The 17,328-nt window shown below is 52.7% G+C and overlaps 2 protein-coding genes across 5 annotated transcripts; both read left to right on the forward strand.

The window, feature by feature from the left end:
* The first annotated feature begins 321 nt into the window (after window positions 1–321).
* Window positions 322–3,938, forward strand: PSMG3 (proteasome assembly chaperone 3). Of its 2 annotated transcripts, none has more exons than XM_064461609.1 (3): window positions 322–410; window positions 1,112–1,329; window positions 3,392–3,938. In XM_064461609.1, exons 2-3 carry the CDS (start codon window positions 1,114–1,116, stop codon window positions 3,542–3,544), a joined length of 369 nt encoding a protein of 122 aa, XP_064317679.1. In that variant the 5' UTR covers window positions 322–410; window positions 1,112–1,113; the 3' UTR covers window positions 3,545–3,938. The 2 variants fall into 2 exon arrangements, with proteins under 2 accessions (XP_064317679.1, XP_064317678.1); XM_064461608.1 differs by lacking the exon at window positions 322–410 and adding an exon at window positions 458–566.
* Window positions 3,939–5,860: 1,922 nt separating this feature from the next.
* Window positions 5,861–14,881, forward strand: TMEM184A (transmembrane protein 184A). 3 transcript variants are annotated; one of them, XM_064461603.1, is made up of 10 exons: window positions 5,861–5,914; window positions 8,902–9,126; window positions 9,488–9,682; window positions 9,834–9,999; window positions 10,941–11,031; window positions 11,123–11,198; window positions 11,805–11,896; window positions 12,296–12,465; window positions 12,565–12,762; window positions 13,194–14,881. In XM_064461603.1, the coding sequence occupies exons 2-10, from the start codon at window positions 8,902–8,904 to the stop codon at window positions 13,442–13,444; spliced, it is 1,464 nt and encodes a 487-aa protein (XP_064317673.1). In that variant the 5' UTR covers window positions 5,861–5,914; the 3' UTR covers window positions 13,445–14,881. The 3 variants fall into 3 exon arrangements, with proteins under 3 accessions (XP_064317673.1, XP_064317671.1, XP_064317672.1); XM_064461601.1 differs by lacking the exon at window positions 5,861–5,914 and adding an exon at window positions 5,974–7,450; XM_064461602.1 differs by lacking the exons at window positions 5,861–5,914; window positions 9,488–9,682 and adding an exon at window positions 5,985–7,450.
* Window positions 14,882–17,328: the final 2,447 nt, after the last annotated feature.

A 17,328-nucleotide genomic window follows, 5' to 3' on the forward strand; every position in this document is an offset into this window, starting at 1 on the left:
CTCTTCTCCCTAGTAACCAGTGATAGGATGAGAGGAAATGGCCACGAGCTGCCTCAGGGGAGGTTAGATTGGATATTAGGGAAAATGTCTTCACTGGGAGAGTGGTCAGGCATTGGAGCAGGCTGCCCAGAGAAGTGGGGGAGTCACTGTTCCTGGAGGTGTTCAAAAAACGTGTAGACGTGGCACTTCAGGGCATGGTTTAGGAGGCCTGGGGGTGCTGGGTTGACAGTTGGACTTGATGATCCTAGAGGTCTTTTCCAACCTTAATGATTCTGTGATTCTAGCGTAAAACGGTCAGTAACCGGCCGAGGAGGGCGGGCCAGGGGAAGGAGCCCAGCCCCGGGCCCGGCGAGGGCCGATGTCCCTGAGAAGAACGCAGGGGGGCTGAGATGGCGCCTCACCGGGCGCGGGTAATGGCGGCGCGGCGCAGCGGGGAGGGGGGAGCCGCAGCCGTCGTGCGCCATCTCCCCGCGCCGCCGCCCGGCGCAGGGAGGGGAAAGGCGCCGCTTCCGCCGTGGCGGGGCGGGCCTGGGCGGAGAGCGGCAGCGCGGCGGGGCCCGGCGCGGGTAGGGGCGGCGGCGGCGGCGGCGGCGGCCTCTGCTCGGCCCCGGCCCGGCCGGAGGGGGCGGCGGCCGCCGCCTCCCTCAAGAAGCGCCGAGGCCTGCGGGGTCCGGGGTGGAAAGCGGGGTTCGGGAGTCGCCCCCTCGGTGCCAGAGGCCGGGAGGCTGGGAGGGAGGGCGCAGCACGGCGGCTCGGGGGCGGCCTGCTCCATAGGCGCGATCACTATTAAACGGTGATCAGTACAAAACCCTATAAATGGCTCGTCTGGCCATTTTATGGCCAAAATTCGGGCCAAACTGGCCCGCTCGTTGGTGCGGGGGGAGTGCAGGCCGTTGCCTCGGGGCAGTTAAATTCCCCCTGCCAGTCAGGGGTGTGGGATGTTTGACTTGTTCCTGCAGAGACACACACCTCCAGATGCTTTAGTGCTCTGAAATCAACTTAACGTGGATATTTCAAATGAAGGGATGGATTCAGGCTTTTTGTAGCCCACAGTCCCTGTTTTTAATCTAATGTATTTTATTGTTATGGTTGTTTTATTGTTCTTCTGCAGCGATGGAAGCGAGTCCCATCGTCACGTCCAAGCAGAGAGAGGAGGTGGTACACGGGGTCCCGACGGAGGTGGTGTGCACAGCATTCTCCAACTCCATCCTTGTGGTGGTCACACAGTATGGCAAGATGGGGACAATCATCTACGTGGACCCCAACACAGTCAGTGACAACGTGGGCAGGCCCACACTCACCACAAAAGTGCTACTGGGCAAGGACGAGGTGAGAGCAGATACACAGTGCACAGGCAGCAAGGATAAGGGGGAAACATAGTAGGTGGGGCTGTATAAGTTGCCAGGGAGTTGATGAATCACAGCATTAAGCAGTGTTTGCACAGTGGTAAGATTAATTTTAAAATCTCTTCTGAGGGAAGAGGGGTTGATCAGAAAAGTATGTGCACTCATCTGCTCTGTGACGTAACAAAAGTTTAACTAAACGTGAGTGGTTTGGGGGTATGTTATTTTGTGTCCTACAGGGTACGGATTGCTTCGGCATGTTTATGGAAGGTTTGATAAAGGTCCTGTTGATTCAAGGGTTGCAAGATCAAACGTGCAGCTTTTGATAACTTTTTTCGGGTTTCTGTTCAGTGAGTTTGTTTTCCTTTCAGGTCCCTTTTCTCACCTCCTTCCCCCAATCTGTGCCAGCCCCATAATGGACTTTAGTTGCTCTTTCCCAAGTGTGCCTGCCAGCACCTACCATTGATAAAGTTTAATTTGTTTTCCTTCAACAAAATGAGTTTTTATCGACCATTTCACAAAGCTGGAGAGAAAGCGGAAGAAAGTGTATTTTACAAAGCGTCAACTAGTCAAGCATTAAAACAAAGTTACAAAGCTACAAGATTATGAGGCTTTCCATCAGGGCTGGAGCTATCAAATATTATTTGCTAACCTTAACTAGAAAAACTCTAGCAACACAAGTTCCTGATTCTGTCCACGGCTTCCCCTTATGGAGTTCTCGTTCTACAGCAATAGCCTTCCTTCTCTGGATGGGAGATGCTTTGCTTTCTCTGGTGTGATGTCTGCTAATTCTGACCACCTCCACCCCCACACTGGTTTTGTGTTTTATTTGGAAATGGGAAGTGCTTTTGTTTACTTTGTTACATGGTGCTTTTAAATTGTTTTACCAACTTAATCAATCTTAACTTTAAGAAAAGGCTTTCACTAGTTTGCTGCCTTCCTGCTTGTCACCGTTAACATCCCTGCTTGGGATGGTGCATGCTTCCAAACCATACTGGTAGCTAAAATCAAGCTACTCATACTTCTGATAAATACATAAACGTGGGTGTAAATAAAACCTAAACAAGCTGAATGGTTCAAAGCTGCACCAAGGGGAGGTTAAGACTGGACATTAGGAAGCACTTCTTTACCAAGAGGGTGGTCAAACACTGGAACAGGCTTCCTAGAGAGGTAGTCGATGCCCCAAGGCTGTCAGTGTTTAAAAGGCATTTGGACAATGCCCTTAATAACATACTTCAACTTGGTCAGCCCTGAATTCGTCGGGCAGTTGGACTAGATGGTCGTTGTAGGTCCCTTCCAACCGAAGTTCTAGTCTATTCTTGTTAAAGAAACCTCATTAAGAAGATTATACCTTTTTTCTTCTATCCTTCAGCCTCACTACTTATTTCTGGTTTTCATTATTCTACTAAAAACAACATGTCTTTTACACATGGTGTGCAAAAACTGTGTATATAGCACCATTTTGGGGTGTCTAGGAATTGCAAAAATAACAGTTTTTTTCCAGAGCTTGGCAGCAGAACATACCCTTTTCAGCAACAAGTTTTTAAAAGAAAAATTGTAGTTGGAGACCTCTTCAGAAATCTGTTTATGGTAGAAATAGAGGCATTTTGATCCATGGCATTTCATATAATTTGATATTTGGTGACGTAGTCTGGGTGGGAGCATTAGCAGAAGGAAAGATTCTCCGTACCAACTTTCCAAGTTTTCCAGACCGGGTCAAAACTCTACTCAAGTACAGCTCCAGTTCAGTTCTTTCAGGGTGGTTTGGGTGGCTGTCACACACGGGTCCAAACTCTTCCCTTTTAAGCTGTTTGAGAAAGTGCTTTCTCAAGTTCCCTGTACCGTGGCTTGGCTTTGCTGACCAGCCAAACTGTGTGTCTGTTCCCAGTCATGTTGGAACTGCTCAGCAAACTGCACGCTCAGTCTGAGTCCAGTATTGACAGGTTCTTGACGCGCTCCATGTCATTGCGGGACTCCTCCTCTCCTAACTCATGTGGGAGGGCTCTCCCAGCTGTCAGAGTGTACATCTGTATACCTTTGCTTTTCAGCCCCTCATCCATGTTTGTGCCAAAAACCTGGTGGCATTCGTGTCTCGGGAAGCTGGGAACAAACCTGTTCTTCTCGCCATGGCTTTAAAGGACAAGACCATGGAAGGAATACAAGCTCTACGGGAAGTGATCCGAAGTTGCCAAGTGTGGTGAAGTTGTGCCATCTGGATTCAAGGAAATGATCTTGAGTCCATGACTCATCACCACTTATTTAAGAGGACAAGAAATGAAAATGATGGAATGTCTTTGTGCTGGTTTTGGACATACTGAGGAATTTCATGAATTTTTCTCTACTGTGTAGAACATTTGTGGATTTTGTTACTGTGACAGGTTTGCAGTCCATATAGTCAGTGATGAGACAAGAATTGTCTCAATGCACAAGAGAAGTATTATTTTTATCACGTTGGGTAGGATGTGTATTTGGGAAAAGGCACGGCTCTGCATTTGTGTCCTGAGGAGCGATAGGTGCCAAGCTCTGGAGCTACGCTGTACCGCAAAGGGGGAACACCCAGTGCAGAGTGAATAAAAGAAACATTGACAAATCTAATTTTACCTGTTTTCTTTTTTGCTCTGTGAAAATCACTTCAACTGAAATACAAGCCTCAGTAACAAATCAACAGCAATTGCATAATAGGAAATATTTTCTTGCCTGCTTTTAAGGAAATGAGTCCTGTATGACTGCTTTTGTCCTTCTGTCAGTCCCTTTCCTGATGTAGTCTGAATCCATTTTCCACTTTCACTCTGATTTTAGAGAGAGGCAGATAATTAGGCTCTGCAAGTTTCATGAAAGCTGACGTCAGGGTGGAAGACAGGAACACAAATTACTGGTGAGAAAAAGACAAAATAACAGCTGCTTACGGTTTACATGGTACCAGCACAGCAGAGAGGCAGCACATACGTAGCTTGGACCACCTGCAAGCAGCGGTCCCTCTCTTAAAGCAGCTGTTGTAGGAGACATGGGGACAGAAGGGTTTTGGGGGGGGGGGTTACTCAGGGCTGTTTCTTCTGACTCTATTGAAGAAAAAGTGTTGGGTGAAGTTACATGAGTTGATTCAATGCTCAATGGCCAAACTTTTGCCATTTGTTTGGGAAGCACGTTTATTTTTACCTCTTCATGTAACAACACCAAGTAGTCAATTTTTAAGTGAGCTGTTACACTTGTCACTTATGAACTTGGCTGAGCAGAGGCCAGGTCTTGGATTCCGCGCAGGGAAGACTTCTGCTGTGTAAAGACCTGCTGGTATCAGCAGTATCAGCACAGATCCTGTGCCTGCCCCATGTCGATCCCGTTGCTGGGTCATTTCTGTTGCTAAAAAAAAAAAATCCCCTAAAAGTAGAAAAGCAGAAAATACATTTCGAAAGGACACTTTTCTCTGAAGTAAGGGTTATTTACAGTATTTAAAGCATTATGAGAAATGAAACTTTTTTTTTTAAAGTACATCCAAACACTACAGGCTTGCAGCTGCCCTTGACAAGAAATTTAATCTAAAAATAATTTTCCGAACTGTGCTTCCAAGAATCAAAGATTTGCATCTGTCAGAACTCCAAATTTTCTCTCTTTTACACTTTTTTTTTTTTTTTTTCATGTCTAGGAGGGCTGAGAGAGACATGTGGAATTTGTTAGTGTCAACCCTGGTTTGCTAGTAGCGATTCTTTTCCAACACAAAATTCAATATATTTCCCAAATCTTGGTGCTCTTATGGTGTCCGTAGCTCCAGCAACTTGTGGAAGCTATACATTAATTACCAAATTGAATGTAGATCACATCTTCCACCGTGGTGATAAGGTGGCACACCACCACTATGCCCTGAAGACCTGAGTGTTACTACCTAAACGCCAACCATGGGTTAACCACCTTAATTTCCTGGCTCTGTGTGCCACCAGGTCGGCACAGCATGGTGGGTAAAGAAGCAATGTGGAGATCTCACCCATTTAATGCTCGGAGCCAGGACAGACTTATCTTGCTGTCTTTCCACAGGCAATAAATTAGACCACGAGCAATTGGTCCTTCGACTTTGCTCCGCAGTAAACTAGGGGGAAGGCCTGCCCCAAAAAACATTCACAAGTCTGCCGGTACCACCAGCTGCTTGCCTTCTAGCCATCACTGTCCTTCAGGTAAGGATTACTTCCCAATTGCAAGATAACCTGCCTTTGCCACCCAGGCAGAGCTCTCCCCCACGGCCACAGGACGTGTGCCAGGCTGGGGGCAGTTGTGTCGGGCTGCACCATGGCTTTCCATCTGTGTTTGCTTTCTGGGCGTGGGTGCTGAGCACGGCAGACTGGAAGGGTAAGTTTGGTAGCTTTTCCACAGGAGGCAAAGCCGGCTCTGCTGCTCCAGCTCCCGCAGGGGCCGGGGTGCAGCGGGGGTGAGCGAGGCACTGGCAGGGCCCGCTGCCAGTGGGCGGGCAGGGCTGGGAGGGTGCCCGGAGGAGGAGTCTCCCGCAGGTGCAGGTGGAGGAGGGTGCAGGGGATGCGGAGGCAGGTGCATGGCAGCCAGACCCACTCCCGGAGGAGCCCCGCAGGGTGAGTGAGGCCCCGGAGGGGCGCGCAGCAACTGGGGGCACCTCCCCACGGAGCAGAGGGTGCCCCAGCCATCGGTTCTGAGCATCTGTGGGAGGGCAGAGCCTGCTGCAAGAGCCCTGGGCGTGCGTCACCCGGTCCTCCGGACAGGCTTTAAGGAGGATTCAATACTGCCCTGCCTTCATTTATAGCTACGTGCTACAGGTTCTTCCTCCTGGGTGGTGAGGGGTGGTATGGAGAGGCTGGTCAGATAAATAACCCTCGTGCCCTGGCTTTATATGAAAACAATCAGGAGGAAAGGCATGTCTTCTGTGCCGGTGGGACTGATCACCCTGGGACGGGGGTCAAGGATCTCTCCCCCCTTACTGGAGTGCACAGCCAGCACCACACTGGTGCTGAGGGGACAGAGGCAGTGGTGGGGGGTTGCAGGGGCTCACCTTACCTTTCTGACTGCCCCAGCACTATGGGGGCTGCTGCTGAGGTAGGGGTTTGTACCCAGTGCTTCAGGACACTGGGAGGGGTGTGGGCTGGGAGTGCAGGCGCTGGCAGCCTGCAGATGGAGGGAAATCCGTGGCAAAGTGAAAAGCCCCATTTGCAGGGGGCCTGCCTGAACACGGGTTTCGCTACTTGGTTTACCTTCTGCTCTGTTCTCACTTAGCATCTCTAATATCCCAGGGAGTGAGCATAACAGGTAGACACTGCATGGCAGGTACCTGCAAGGTGTCTGAAAACAGCCAGACTGGATGTGGCACTGGCACAGCCCCAATAAGGAGCGGAGTTTTGCAGCTAGTATTATTCTGTGTCTCCTCACTGCCTTTGTTTTGGAAGCAAATGGGCCTCTAACTGCATTGAATTGCCCGGCTACCTTCCACAGCCAGGATCTAATTACCTGTGGAGCTGGGAGCCCTGTCTCCATGTGGCACCAAGGCTTTTGTTTTTCATTACTTGCTCCACCATGTTCAGAGTGTGACAATGTAGGGGAGCCTGCCAGGACCGGCTGCTGGTGCCACTGTGCTCGTACTGCAATGGCTGGGAAAGCTAATAGGAGGTGGGATGTCGTGGGCAAAGCACCAGTGGCACAGCGCTGGGTTGAAGACAAAATGAATGGGTCTAATGATGAGCACAGCTGACTCCTGTGTCCTGGGAAGTGAGCTGGATCACGTCCTTCCCTATCGTGGTCCTCTGGCAGAGGGAAAACTTGGCCAAATCTGGCTCTACAGCCCCAACCTGTGGCAGGGCAGCCCCCTGAAAGAGTGAGGAGCTGTGGGGAATGGGGCACAGCTGGGCTTTTGCCTCCCTCCCCGTGCCATGAGCTACCTCTGGCCTCCTGTTAATGTTTACAAGGTAGGTCCGGCGTCGTCTGTCCAAAGACTAGATCCCTCCCTGGCTCTCCCTGGGATTGTGCTTCCTGCTGGCCGGGGCAGGGCCACAGGACAGTCGCAGGGAGGAAAAACCTGGCTCCCTGCTGCCTCCACAACACTATCGGCCCCACTCTCCCTCCAGCTATCTCCGACTCCGCTTCCCTGCTCGCGGGTGCAGGTACGCCGGGGTGAGCTCCTGGGACCTCGCCAGCATGCCACTGCCCCAGGCATCTCCGCTTACAGGCGGCTCCTGCCAGGCAGAGTGGGGGGGAAGGTATTTTTAGGTCTGTTGATCTGACACCAGCTGTGTTTCCTCTCCTGTGAGGTTGGGGCTTGGGGAGGGGGCAGGAGAGGAAGCTGCTGGGTAAGCTCCTGCTTCGGGTTCTATGTTTAATTGGACCGAGGTCATTCCCTACCACTCTTATCGGTGGCAGATATTTTCTTGCCTCTCACCAGTTCATGCTTACCATTTTACCCCTAGGTGATAGTTACCCAGCAGCTGAAATCTTTGTTTATTAACAATGCACTGAGAAGCATCTATATTGTTAGAGCTCTGCTCGCAGGTTGTTGGGTTGTTGTTTTTTTTTAAAACTGCTATTGTTATACTTGGGGAAAAAGCAGCTTTCCATAGATTAGCAGAAAGAGAGGCCAAACATGGCAGTTTATGCATCTGTTGGCCTTGAGATATGAAGCTGCCCTATAAATAAGAGCATATTATTAGGTTGGTCCTTGCTGTCTGGAGCAACAGGGTACACAGACGCCTGTACACCCTGGCCACCCTCTGTGCTGGGAACGCTCAGTGCCTTGGGGTGACCAGCTTCGAGGAGGACAGACCTCTCGGGGAGATGCCAGAGTGCTTCAGCATCCCCAAAGGGCAGCAACTCTGCCTGCTCTGCCTGCAGCATGGCAGGCTTGCTCCCTTGTGCTTAATTCAGGTGCAGGAGGGACCACTGGCTGCCCTTTAGTTCTCAGGGTTGGCATTGCCACCACATCAAGACCCCCATAATCCCAAAATGGCTGAGGCTGGCAAACGCCCTGGGTGATGCCAGACCTCTGTTTTTTTGGGCAGCCCTGCAGTTTGCCCCCAGCAGGCCACACACAAGGAAAGGAGCCAAATTTTGCAGGGGAGACCACAGGGATCCCAGTGTTTTCTGAGCTCCCAAGGAGGACATCAGTGTCCTGATGGCTGGTTGGTAAGAGGCTCATTATTGTCATGGGTGAGGGATGAGTTTAACCTGTAAGTCTCTGCTTCCTGATGGAAAAGGGTCCTGAGCTACAAGTGTGAACTCACAGGGGCACAAACACAGGCAGGTCTTTCCCTTTCAAGTGGGATAGTGACCCCCAAGAAAACCAGATGTGAGGGACACAGGGACTGCATACACCTCTGAGAAAAGAGGGTCTGCTCTTGGAGGACACGTGCATTTTCCTGCTGGGAGAAGCAGGGCCAACCATGGTGAATAGGCTGGTTTGGGGGAGGACCACCCTGGAAAAAGCCTGGGGAGGAGATAAACCTCACAGGAGGTTTGTCCATATTGTGTGGGCTGGGAAGTCTGCTGTGTCCTTCCCCTTCACCAGCTTACCTCAGCCCTGCCTTCCTGCACTGCTCCCCTTGCCTTTCCCTCCCTGCAGATGAGTAATGCCACGCATGCCTTGCCCTCTCCTGTGGTGCCCAGTGCCCCGGGGCCCAGCACAGTGGCCAGGCTGGCCTCGGCTCCCCCATCCTCAGCCCTCGTCCCGCTCACAGCTGCCCACAACAACTCTGAGGATGGCCAGCAGCTTTTCCTGACCACAACAGCGGCACAGGTCATCTCTGGCATCTTCGTGTGGTTGGCACTCATCATCACCTTCCACCAGGTACAGGCTGGAGTGGAGATGGGGCTCAGCACGGGGATTGCCACAAGGGCAAAACTATTGATTGTCCCCAAGTTCACTGCAGATCGCTTAGCTCCGGATAAATATTTCCTCCTGGTGCTGCCTGGAGGGGATATCTCCGCTGTCGGGAGCCCAGTGCTGGCAGCTCGGGAGGGTGGACTTTGCCCATGTGCTCACCAGGTGGCTGCCAGAGCCAGGAGAGGCTGCAGGGCATCAGCACTGCCTGGAGGCAACATCCAGTGGGGTTTCTCATCTGGCACCCCAGGGTCTCTGTCTTTGGGGCATGCACCACTCTCTGCCTTGAAATGTACTGCCAGTGGGCATGTTTTTGGATGCTGCACAGATCCGTGCTGCTGAAGGCAGTCCTGGGGCAAGCTGGTGCCTCCGAGTGCTGGGACGGGGCTGCACATGGTCTGGCATGGAGGAGAGCACGCTCCTCGCACAGCACCAGGGAAGGGACCTGATATCTACGTGTTTTTGTGGAAGTCATTGCCCTGGGGACTGGGACAGAGCCCGTCTCACATGTCTGTTCGCTACGGTGGGTCTGTGGTAGAAAGCCAGTGGTGCTCTCATCCCCAGGAGGAGGGTCAGCATGGCAAGAGCCTCCTGCAGCCCCCTGGGCTGGGAGCACCTCTGGTTCCCCTCCTGAGCAATGGTAGCCACAGCTCTGTATGCTGGGCACTTTGCAGATCTACACACACCTGAGGAATTACACCATCCCCAAGGAGCAGCGCTACATCATCCGCATCCTCTTCATTGTGCCCATCTATGCCTTCGACTCCTGGCTCAGCCTCCTCCTCCTTGGTAGCCACCAGTACTACGTCTACTTCGATTCGGTGCGCGACTGCTATGAAGGTGAGCGCAGCCTCTCCTCTGCAGGGAGGCTGATGGCAAAGCAGGGCTGTCATCTTGCTGACCTGTGTCTCTGGAGTGTCCTGGATTGCACAAAGCAGCAAATCTCCATCTCTTTCACTTCCCATTCTCCCTTCCTCTGTGCAGAGGTTTTCCCCATCCTTCTCCGTTGGCAGCAGGGAGGGGATGCCCCGTGGGTAGACATGAGCTGGTGCCTTTCTGCTGTGTGCCTGCGGGCTCAGAGGGACCTCAGCATCATGCGCCTGGGGCAAGAGGTTTTCTAGCTGTCTTTGGGGTAGAAATGCAGCTTCTCTAAAGCAGAAGGTAGATGTACCTAAGAAATTGGGGGGTTGGGATGTTTTGAGGTACAGGGGAAGCTCGTCAGGGTTGAGGTTGCTCTTCTACCTTGTTGCTCTCCCCCTGGGGAACAGAGGAGTGTGGGCATGTACATTACTTCAGCTTTGGAGTATATGAAAAACAAGTGATGGGGATGTTCAAGAAAACTGTTGAGGACCTGCTCCTTGCTGGCCTCCAGCCGCTGTGCTGCCCCTTAGCAATTTTGAGATCCTTCCACGCAGATGGTTTCTGGCCATTGCACTCCTGCCTGGCTTTGTCTGGGTGCGCATGGAGGCTGGCTCCACAAGCACTGCTGGGACATCCGATTGCTGCCACATGCACGCAGGGTCTGTGTGTGCACGGAGGAGCTGCTGCATTTGCAGTGAACCCTGTGCACATGGTGCAGTGCATCTGACTCCACTTGTAAGTCAGATGGATTTGACCTGCTCCTCCTCTTGCTGGGCTCCCACCTACCAGTGTCCCAAATTCTGTTGCTGTTCTGGGGTGGATGAGAAGACACCTGAGCAGGAAGGGATGTGAAATATAATAATACCCCTCTCCTGGATCTCCATCAGCCCTGCTGATTGTGTCTGCCCTTGCCTTGCCAGCCTTTGTGATTTACAGCTTCCTGAGCCTGTGCTTCGAGTACCTTGGAGGGGAGAGCACTATCATGACAGAGATCCGAGGGAAGCCCATTGCGTAAGTCCCAGTGTCCCATGAAGTCCTTGGCCCTCCACCTGCTTTCCCCATCCAGCAGCCCCAAGAGTATCTCTTTGGCTTCTGCTTCCAGGTCCAGCTGCTTTTATGGGACCTGCTGCCTTCAGGGTATGTCCTACTCCATCGGGTTCCTGCGCTTCTGCAAGCAGGTGGGTACCCGACAGGGCGTATTGGCTCTGCTCCGTTCAGATGAGAGTTCTCTGGGTGGCAGGTCCCTTCCCCACTGCCCTGCTGAGAGGGCTCTGCTTTGCTGCTCTCCCAAGATGCTCTTTGTGGATTTTTTTTCCTCTGAGGGAGGCAGCTTACCCAGCTCACCAGCACCTGGCCAGCAGCAGGGTGTCCTGCTCACTGTCCTTGCCTCTGACTCACTGCTGAGTCAGGGTCTCCTCCCACTGCAGAGATGAAACTGCCATCTCTGTCCAGTCCCAGGTTAGCCTGGATGGCTGTCTAATTCTCCAGGGCTGCACTGTGAGCTGAATCCTGGCACACATCTGTCCCCAAGCCACCCCAGTCTTTCAGGAGCTGCCTTTTTGGAGCCATTCTCCCTCCTGTCTGCAGACCTTGAGCTGGTCCATATTTCACCCCACAGCATTGGTCACTCCTGTGATGGAGAACTGCTCCCTTCTCTCTGTGTCTGCCCTGGGAGCAGAGGGGTTAGCTCACGTGGAGGGGCTGGGGGTGACAGGAGCTGCAGGGAGGGCGGTGGGACAGACGTCCCTGCTGCCTGGGGTGCACCGTATCTCTCCCCTGTGCAGGCCACACTGCAGTTCTGCATCGTGAAACCCCTCATGGCGATCGTCACCATCATCCTGCAGGCTTTTGGGAAGTACCACGACGGGGACTTCAAGTGAGGATGCTGGGCTGGGCTGGGTCGGGTGAAGGGGACAGGACAGGTCCCTGCTGCATCAAAAGGGACAGGGAGTCCTGCCAGCCCTCCCGGGGGAGCTGCTCCATGGGTAGTGAGAGCACAGGGAGCCCAAAGCACTGGGGAATGGAGACTCACTTCCCCAAATAAGGGACAAAACTCCTGTTAGCCATTATGAAAGAGGTCTCACCAACAGAGGAAAAGCTGAGAGTGGCCCCCTGCTCCCCCCTTTCTCCCTGCCTCTCCTTCCCCTCCTGGGCTGTGCTTTCCCCTGTGGTAAGCCATGCACTTCTCCCCCTCCATTTCTTCCTTTCTTGCCTTCGGTTGCATTCGCTTCACGTCCTGCAGCCCAGGGCAGCATCTCTCTCTCTCCCGCCATAGCGTCCAAAGTGGCTATCTCTACATCACCATCATCTACAACTTCTCCGTCAGCCTTGCACTTTACGCCCTCTTCCTCTTTTACTTTGCCACCATGGACCTGCTGCGCCCATTTGAGCCGGTTCTCAAGTTCATCACCATCAAGGCAGTCATCTTCCTCTCCTTCTGGCAAGGTGGGTCCCACTGCAGATGCCCAGCGCTTCTCCTCCTGTAGCCCTACTTGACCCAGGGATGCAGGACCAGAGCTGATCCCTTTCCCTTCCCCTGCACAGGAACACTGCTTGCAATCCTGGAGAAATGTGGGGTGATCCCTGAAGTTCAGATCATCGATGGGAAGGAGGTGGGAGCCGGGACGGTGGCTGCTGGCTACCAGAACTTCATCATCTGCATTGAGATGCTCTTTGCTTCCATTGCCCTGCGCTACGCGTTCACCTGCCAGGTGTACAGAGAAAAGAAAGAAAACTCGACAGGTAACTCTTCCTCTCTTCATCCTTCCTTCACTGGTGAATAAGGAAAGAGGAGACTCCCCCTTATAGCATTACCAAGGGGATGCTAAAAGCCACCAGAGGAGTTTTTCTGTGCTCCATGAGTTCCTTCTCCCTCTTCTCTTATGATACACACAAGCCACAGCGAGTGAATAGGAAAAGAGACCTTGGCATAAATGGGCAGAACTGGGGGATTACGGTATTATGGCACATGCTGCTGGAAAGGTTCCATCCTCTTTGAATCATGGAGCTGGGTTGCCTTTCTTCCTCTTGGCACTTGCCACCACAAGCTGACGGGGGCCCCAATGAGGCCTTGATTTTGGATTTCTAGCGAAAAGTGTCACTCCAGTCTTGGAGCACTTGGGCACATTGACTGTCTGATATCCCATCACCCTCCCACTCTCCCTGTTTTTCAGCAAACCTTGCCCCAATGCAGAGCATCTCGAGTGGGCTGAAGGAGACCATAAGCCCCCAGGACATCGTGCAGGATGCGATCCACAACTTCTCTCCTGCATACCAGCAGTACACCCAGCAGTCGATGCAGGAGGCAGAGTGCAAAGCGCCGGGGGAGAACGGGCACATGGCCTCCAAGGTGGAGGGACTGAGCGGCAGAAAGAGCAAAAACATTGAGAAGAGAGTGCTCATCCTGCCAGATGAGGAGCTGTAGGAGATGTCAGAGGGGACAGTGACACTGGAGAGGTTTAAACCCATGCAAATGGGAGCTGTCTCGAGGCTGTGACAACCTGGTCTAATTGGAGTACCAAGAAGCCAGGAACTCTACCCAAAAAGCCAGTCTCTCGAAGGGAAGATGCAATAACCCAGGGAATGGTTAAATCAAATAGCGCCAGGTTCTGCTGTCCCATCTCCACTGGTGTCAGGGACTGGGCTGACTTTGCTCCTGTGACTAAGCAGCCCTGCGCTGCTGTCTGGACTTTGTTGCCCCACTGCTGGTGCCTCCTTGCCAGCCTGTGTTTGTGCCCATGCTGGGGGATGCCAGGAAGGGAGTGGAGCCAGGCAGCAGGACGGACCAGCTGCCCTCACCCTCCTCTTACCTCCATGTAGCGCTGAGGCCTGAGAGAAATGCTTTTCTCAGCACAGTTCTGCTCTAGTTTCTCCCAGTTTGAGTAAAAAATGGTCTCGAAGGGCCCTGTGGAGAAAACCAGCCCAGGAAGGTGACTTCACTTCACCTCAAAACCCGGTAACGGTTGAAAGACATCATTCCTTATTTTTACATCCTCTCCCCTCTCCTCCCAGAAAAGCCTACAGAGTTGTACAGAAGACCTTTACTAGGGAGGAAGAGTAAGTCATCCTCTTCTCCCTCCAGATGGGGATGCAGCTGTCTGAGTAACTCCCCTGGGAGCGGCAGTGAGGTCCCACTCGGGGCTAACACACAGGTCTCGCAGCTGCATTTCTGAGAGCTGCTGGTGACAGAAGCACTTGTTTATGTCTAAACTCACTTATCTCTGAACAGATCATAAGTTAAAAGGGATTCCAGCTTCCTTATCAGAGCCTTTAATAGGGAACCAGACTGTGACTGGTGGTGGTAGGAATGCACTTATTGGGAACTGTCTGTTCCTCCTAACCCTTCGCTATTTACCATCCCCAGGCTTTGCCTGACCTGTGGGAAGGCAGGCGGGAGCTGAGCCTGGCTGGGTGACAGTGGTGGGGATGGAGAGGTGCAGGGGACTGCCACCACTCAGGGTGGGACCACTGGCAGGGGAAGATACCGCATGGAGGGATTTTCCCCATATCAGTGATGGAAAGTGCACGTCCTCCTGTTAAAATTCCTCTGGTGTTTCCCCCCCTCCCCCCAATTTTTAGTCCAATTTCTATTCTCCTGTTAATCAGATGCTCCCTGGGAACTTACTTAGGCGCTGTCTGGGCTGTTTTTTGGGGATGGCATCTGGGTAGTGACAAGACAAGGGCAAGTCTATAGCTTCAGATTTGTAGTCATGTGGCAAACCCCGAAATGGGTAGGGCTTAGAGCCGTTTTACACACAACTCCTAGTGGGTTTTCCCCCACCCCCACCCTTAAGCTGCAAAATGTAAATCACAACATGAAATTATTTATGAATTTTTTTCTAATAAACAGCAATTTCTACTACGGAGTGAGCGTTTTTACTTAGCTCAGCAAGCAAAGCTCACAATCTGCCTGTTCCTGCTCTAATGCTGATGCTCTTAAGCTCAACGTCCTCCCTGCCTCTCGATGCTAGCCCAGCAGAAATACCTGCACACGCAGCATCCTGCACATTTTGGCATTCCCATGGGATTTGTGCTCATCTTTTTCACTCCACAAAGAGTGTATTTGTCCCCCACTTCCTCTCCTTGCACTGCACCTCTTCCAACCCTCACCTAAGCTATGGATGCAGCAGTTCAGAGCTGCTGGATCCGCTTCAGCCAAGTTAAGCCCACACTCCAACAGCAACCAGACAACCTCTATTATTATTGGAGAGCTCTTATCCTGCTGGAAGCCTGGACTCCACATGAGCTGCCTATAGCTAAGCCAGTTTTGCAAGTCCCCCTGCTCTGAAGCACATACCTGTTCAGCCAGCAAGACCACTGCCACTTTTCCTACAACGATGTCCATAACAACAGCCATACGCTCTGTGCATCCAGGCATCTACCCAGGGTCCTGTGCATTCAGGGAGCAGGGCCCTCCTGCCCACAAAGTACAGCCTTGATGCTCAGGGATGAGGCTGCTTGGCTTCATAACACAGCCAGCACCAAAGCAGGAGCATCTCTCAGCTGAACATCTTGGTCTCCTCCACCCCTCTGGGAGAGGGCTGGGCACAGCTGCAGAAACAGAGGCTGCCCTGACTCCCAGGGTGAGGACAGACTGCAAAGGTGATGATGGCGCATCTGTCGGCACGCTCGCGGCCGCTGAGATAAAGACGCGCACAGGAACACAGCAAGAAACATAGTTGTACTTCATTGCACAAATGATCAACTCCGGTGCATAATGGGCTGCATTCATTGCTCTTGCCAGCAGGTGCAAGTCCCACTGCAGACAACAACATTTGCCTATTTATGTCAAGCCCTGATTACTGTATTATATGTAAAACAGGTCTTTCTTGCAAGCAAAACAAGGCAGGGGGTGGGGGGGGCGGAATCAGCTGTGACTCATCTAAGTCAGCAGCATGATACCAGCCTGAAGGAGCCGTGCTGGGCTGGACACCAGCTGGCTGCTGAGCCGTGCAACAGCAGGCAACGCTCCCCTCTCCAGCAGGCACAAGCTTGGCCTCCTGGTCATCCTTTTTCTTGGAAAGGGAGGAGAGGCAAGAGCTCACAGCTCAGGCTGGGTGCCGTCATGGCCCTCAAACCGTTATGCTGTCAAAACGCATCCATGGGGAACAGAAATACCAATGGTGGTGTAGGCTGAACGTGTTCCCCAGCAGACACAGTCCTGTGGTCCTCTGCTAACGTGTCTCCTCCACTTCTTCAACAAGGACGCGAGGAAAGCTGGCAGCGAGCACACGGGTGACCTACACAGGAGCCCGGCTGTGCCTGGAGCCACGCCAGCAGGCAGCTTGGGAGGAACAGGCTTTTCTCGCTGCCAGCTGCAGGCTCCGGTGGTCGGCAGATATTTTTTCCAGTTGTCGCTTGTCCTCGGGCTTTCCCCAAGGACAAGGCTGGGCTGCGGCTATCGGTTCTCTCGGTGCTTTCTGGGCTTGGGACAGGCAGGTTTACAACCTGCTGTGTTGGGGATGCATCCTCGCAGGACACACCCTGCCATCACACCCGCGAGAGCCGAGGCTGGCCACGAGGGGAAGGTGGCCGCAGGCACCGCAGCAGCCAGTGCTCTCGCACACAGCTGTTTGCTTCGCAGTGCCCAGTCAGAGGCAGAGAGACTTCTTTTTTTGGGCTCTAGCACCTACCAGTACGTCCCTAAGCCCAGCTGCTCACAGGCAGCAGGCTGCCAGGCGTGCATTGGAAAGTAGGATTCGTGCTTTTGCAGCTGTGGTCAGAGAGACTCTTCTCCCCCCAGCTCTAGGAACCTTCACCATGCTTAGCAGAGAAGGCGAGTTTCCTTTCACTTCTGAACATCCCCTGGCCCATTCCTGATGCTCCTCCATCCCTCCAACAGCGATAACTGGCCCAACTCCTCTCCTCTTCGTCACCGGCTCCTTGCTCCAGTCTCTCCAGGCAGCTGAAGCAGCTGATGATGACTTTCTTGCCCAGCACAGTGACTGGAATTGCCCCACAGGCTTCACACACATCCCTGCTCAGCCAAGCCCGCTTGGCCCCACCTCTGGCACCTAATGACCATCCATTACCTGCTGACACACAAAGCCTTTTCAGCCCTGCTTCTCCACTTTGCCCTACCTCTAATTCCAACTTTGGCCAATGCACCTGTCTGCCTCTAACCTATTGCCTCAACCCAGCAGAGGCCAAACCTTTTCCTCCTTCGGCTGTCCCCTAAAGAAAATCGACCCCTTGGAACAGGATATTAAAGCTAACATGGCCCCTAGGAGCTCACTGGCACAAGGCACCACCTCTTTAAAGCCCAAACAGGGAAAAGCAGAAAGATGAAATACTGATATTAGGGGTTCA

Source organism: Phalacrocorax carbo, chromosome 10 (assembly GCF_963921805.1).
Source record: "Phalacrocorax carbo chromosome 10, bPhaCar2.1, whole genome shotgun sequence".
In the NCBI taxonomy this organism is placed as follows: Eukaryota; Metazoa; Chordata; class Aves; order Suliformes; family Phalacrocoracidae; genus Phalacrocorax; species Phalacrocorax carbo.

Bases quoted from the DNA above. Each gene is read 5' to 3' on its own strand.
- PSMG3 (XM_064461609.1), top strand. From the start codon at position 1,114: ATGGAAGCGAGTCCCATCGTCACGTCCAAGCAGAGAGAGGAGGTGGTA. The intron at 1,330-3,391 runs GTGAGAGCAGAT...TTTGCTTTTCAG, and splicing joins TGCTACTGGGCAAGGACGAG to CCCCTCATCCATGTTTGTGC.
- TMEM184A (XM_064461601.1), top strand. From the start codon at position 7,220: ATGAGCTACCTCTGGCCTCCTGTTAATGTTTACAAGGTAGGTCCGGCG. The intron at 11,199-11,804 runs GTGGGTACCCGA...TCCCCTGTGCAG, and splicing joins TCCTGCGCTTCTGCAAGCAG to GCCACACTGCAGTTCTGCAT. The intron at 11,897-12,295 runs GTGAGGATGCTG...CTCCCGCCATAG, and splicing joins TACCACGACGGGGACTTCAA to CGTCCAAAGTGGCTATCTCT.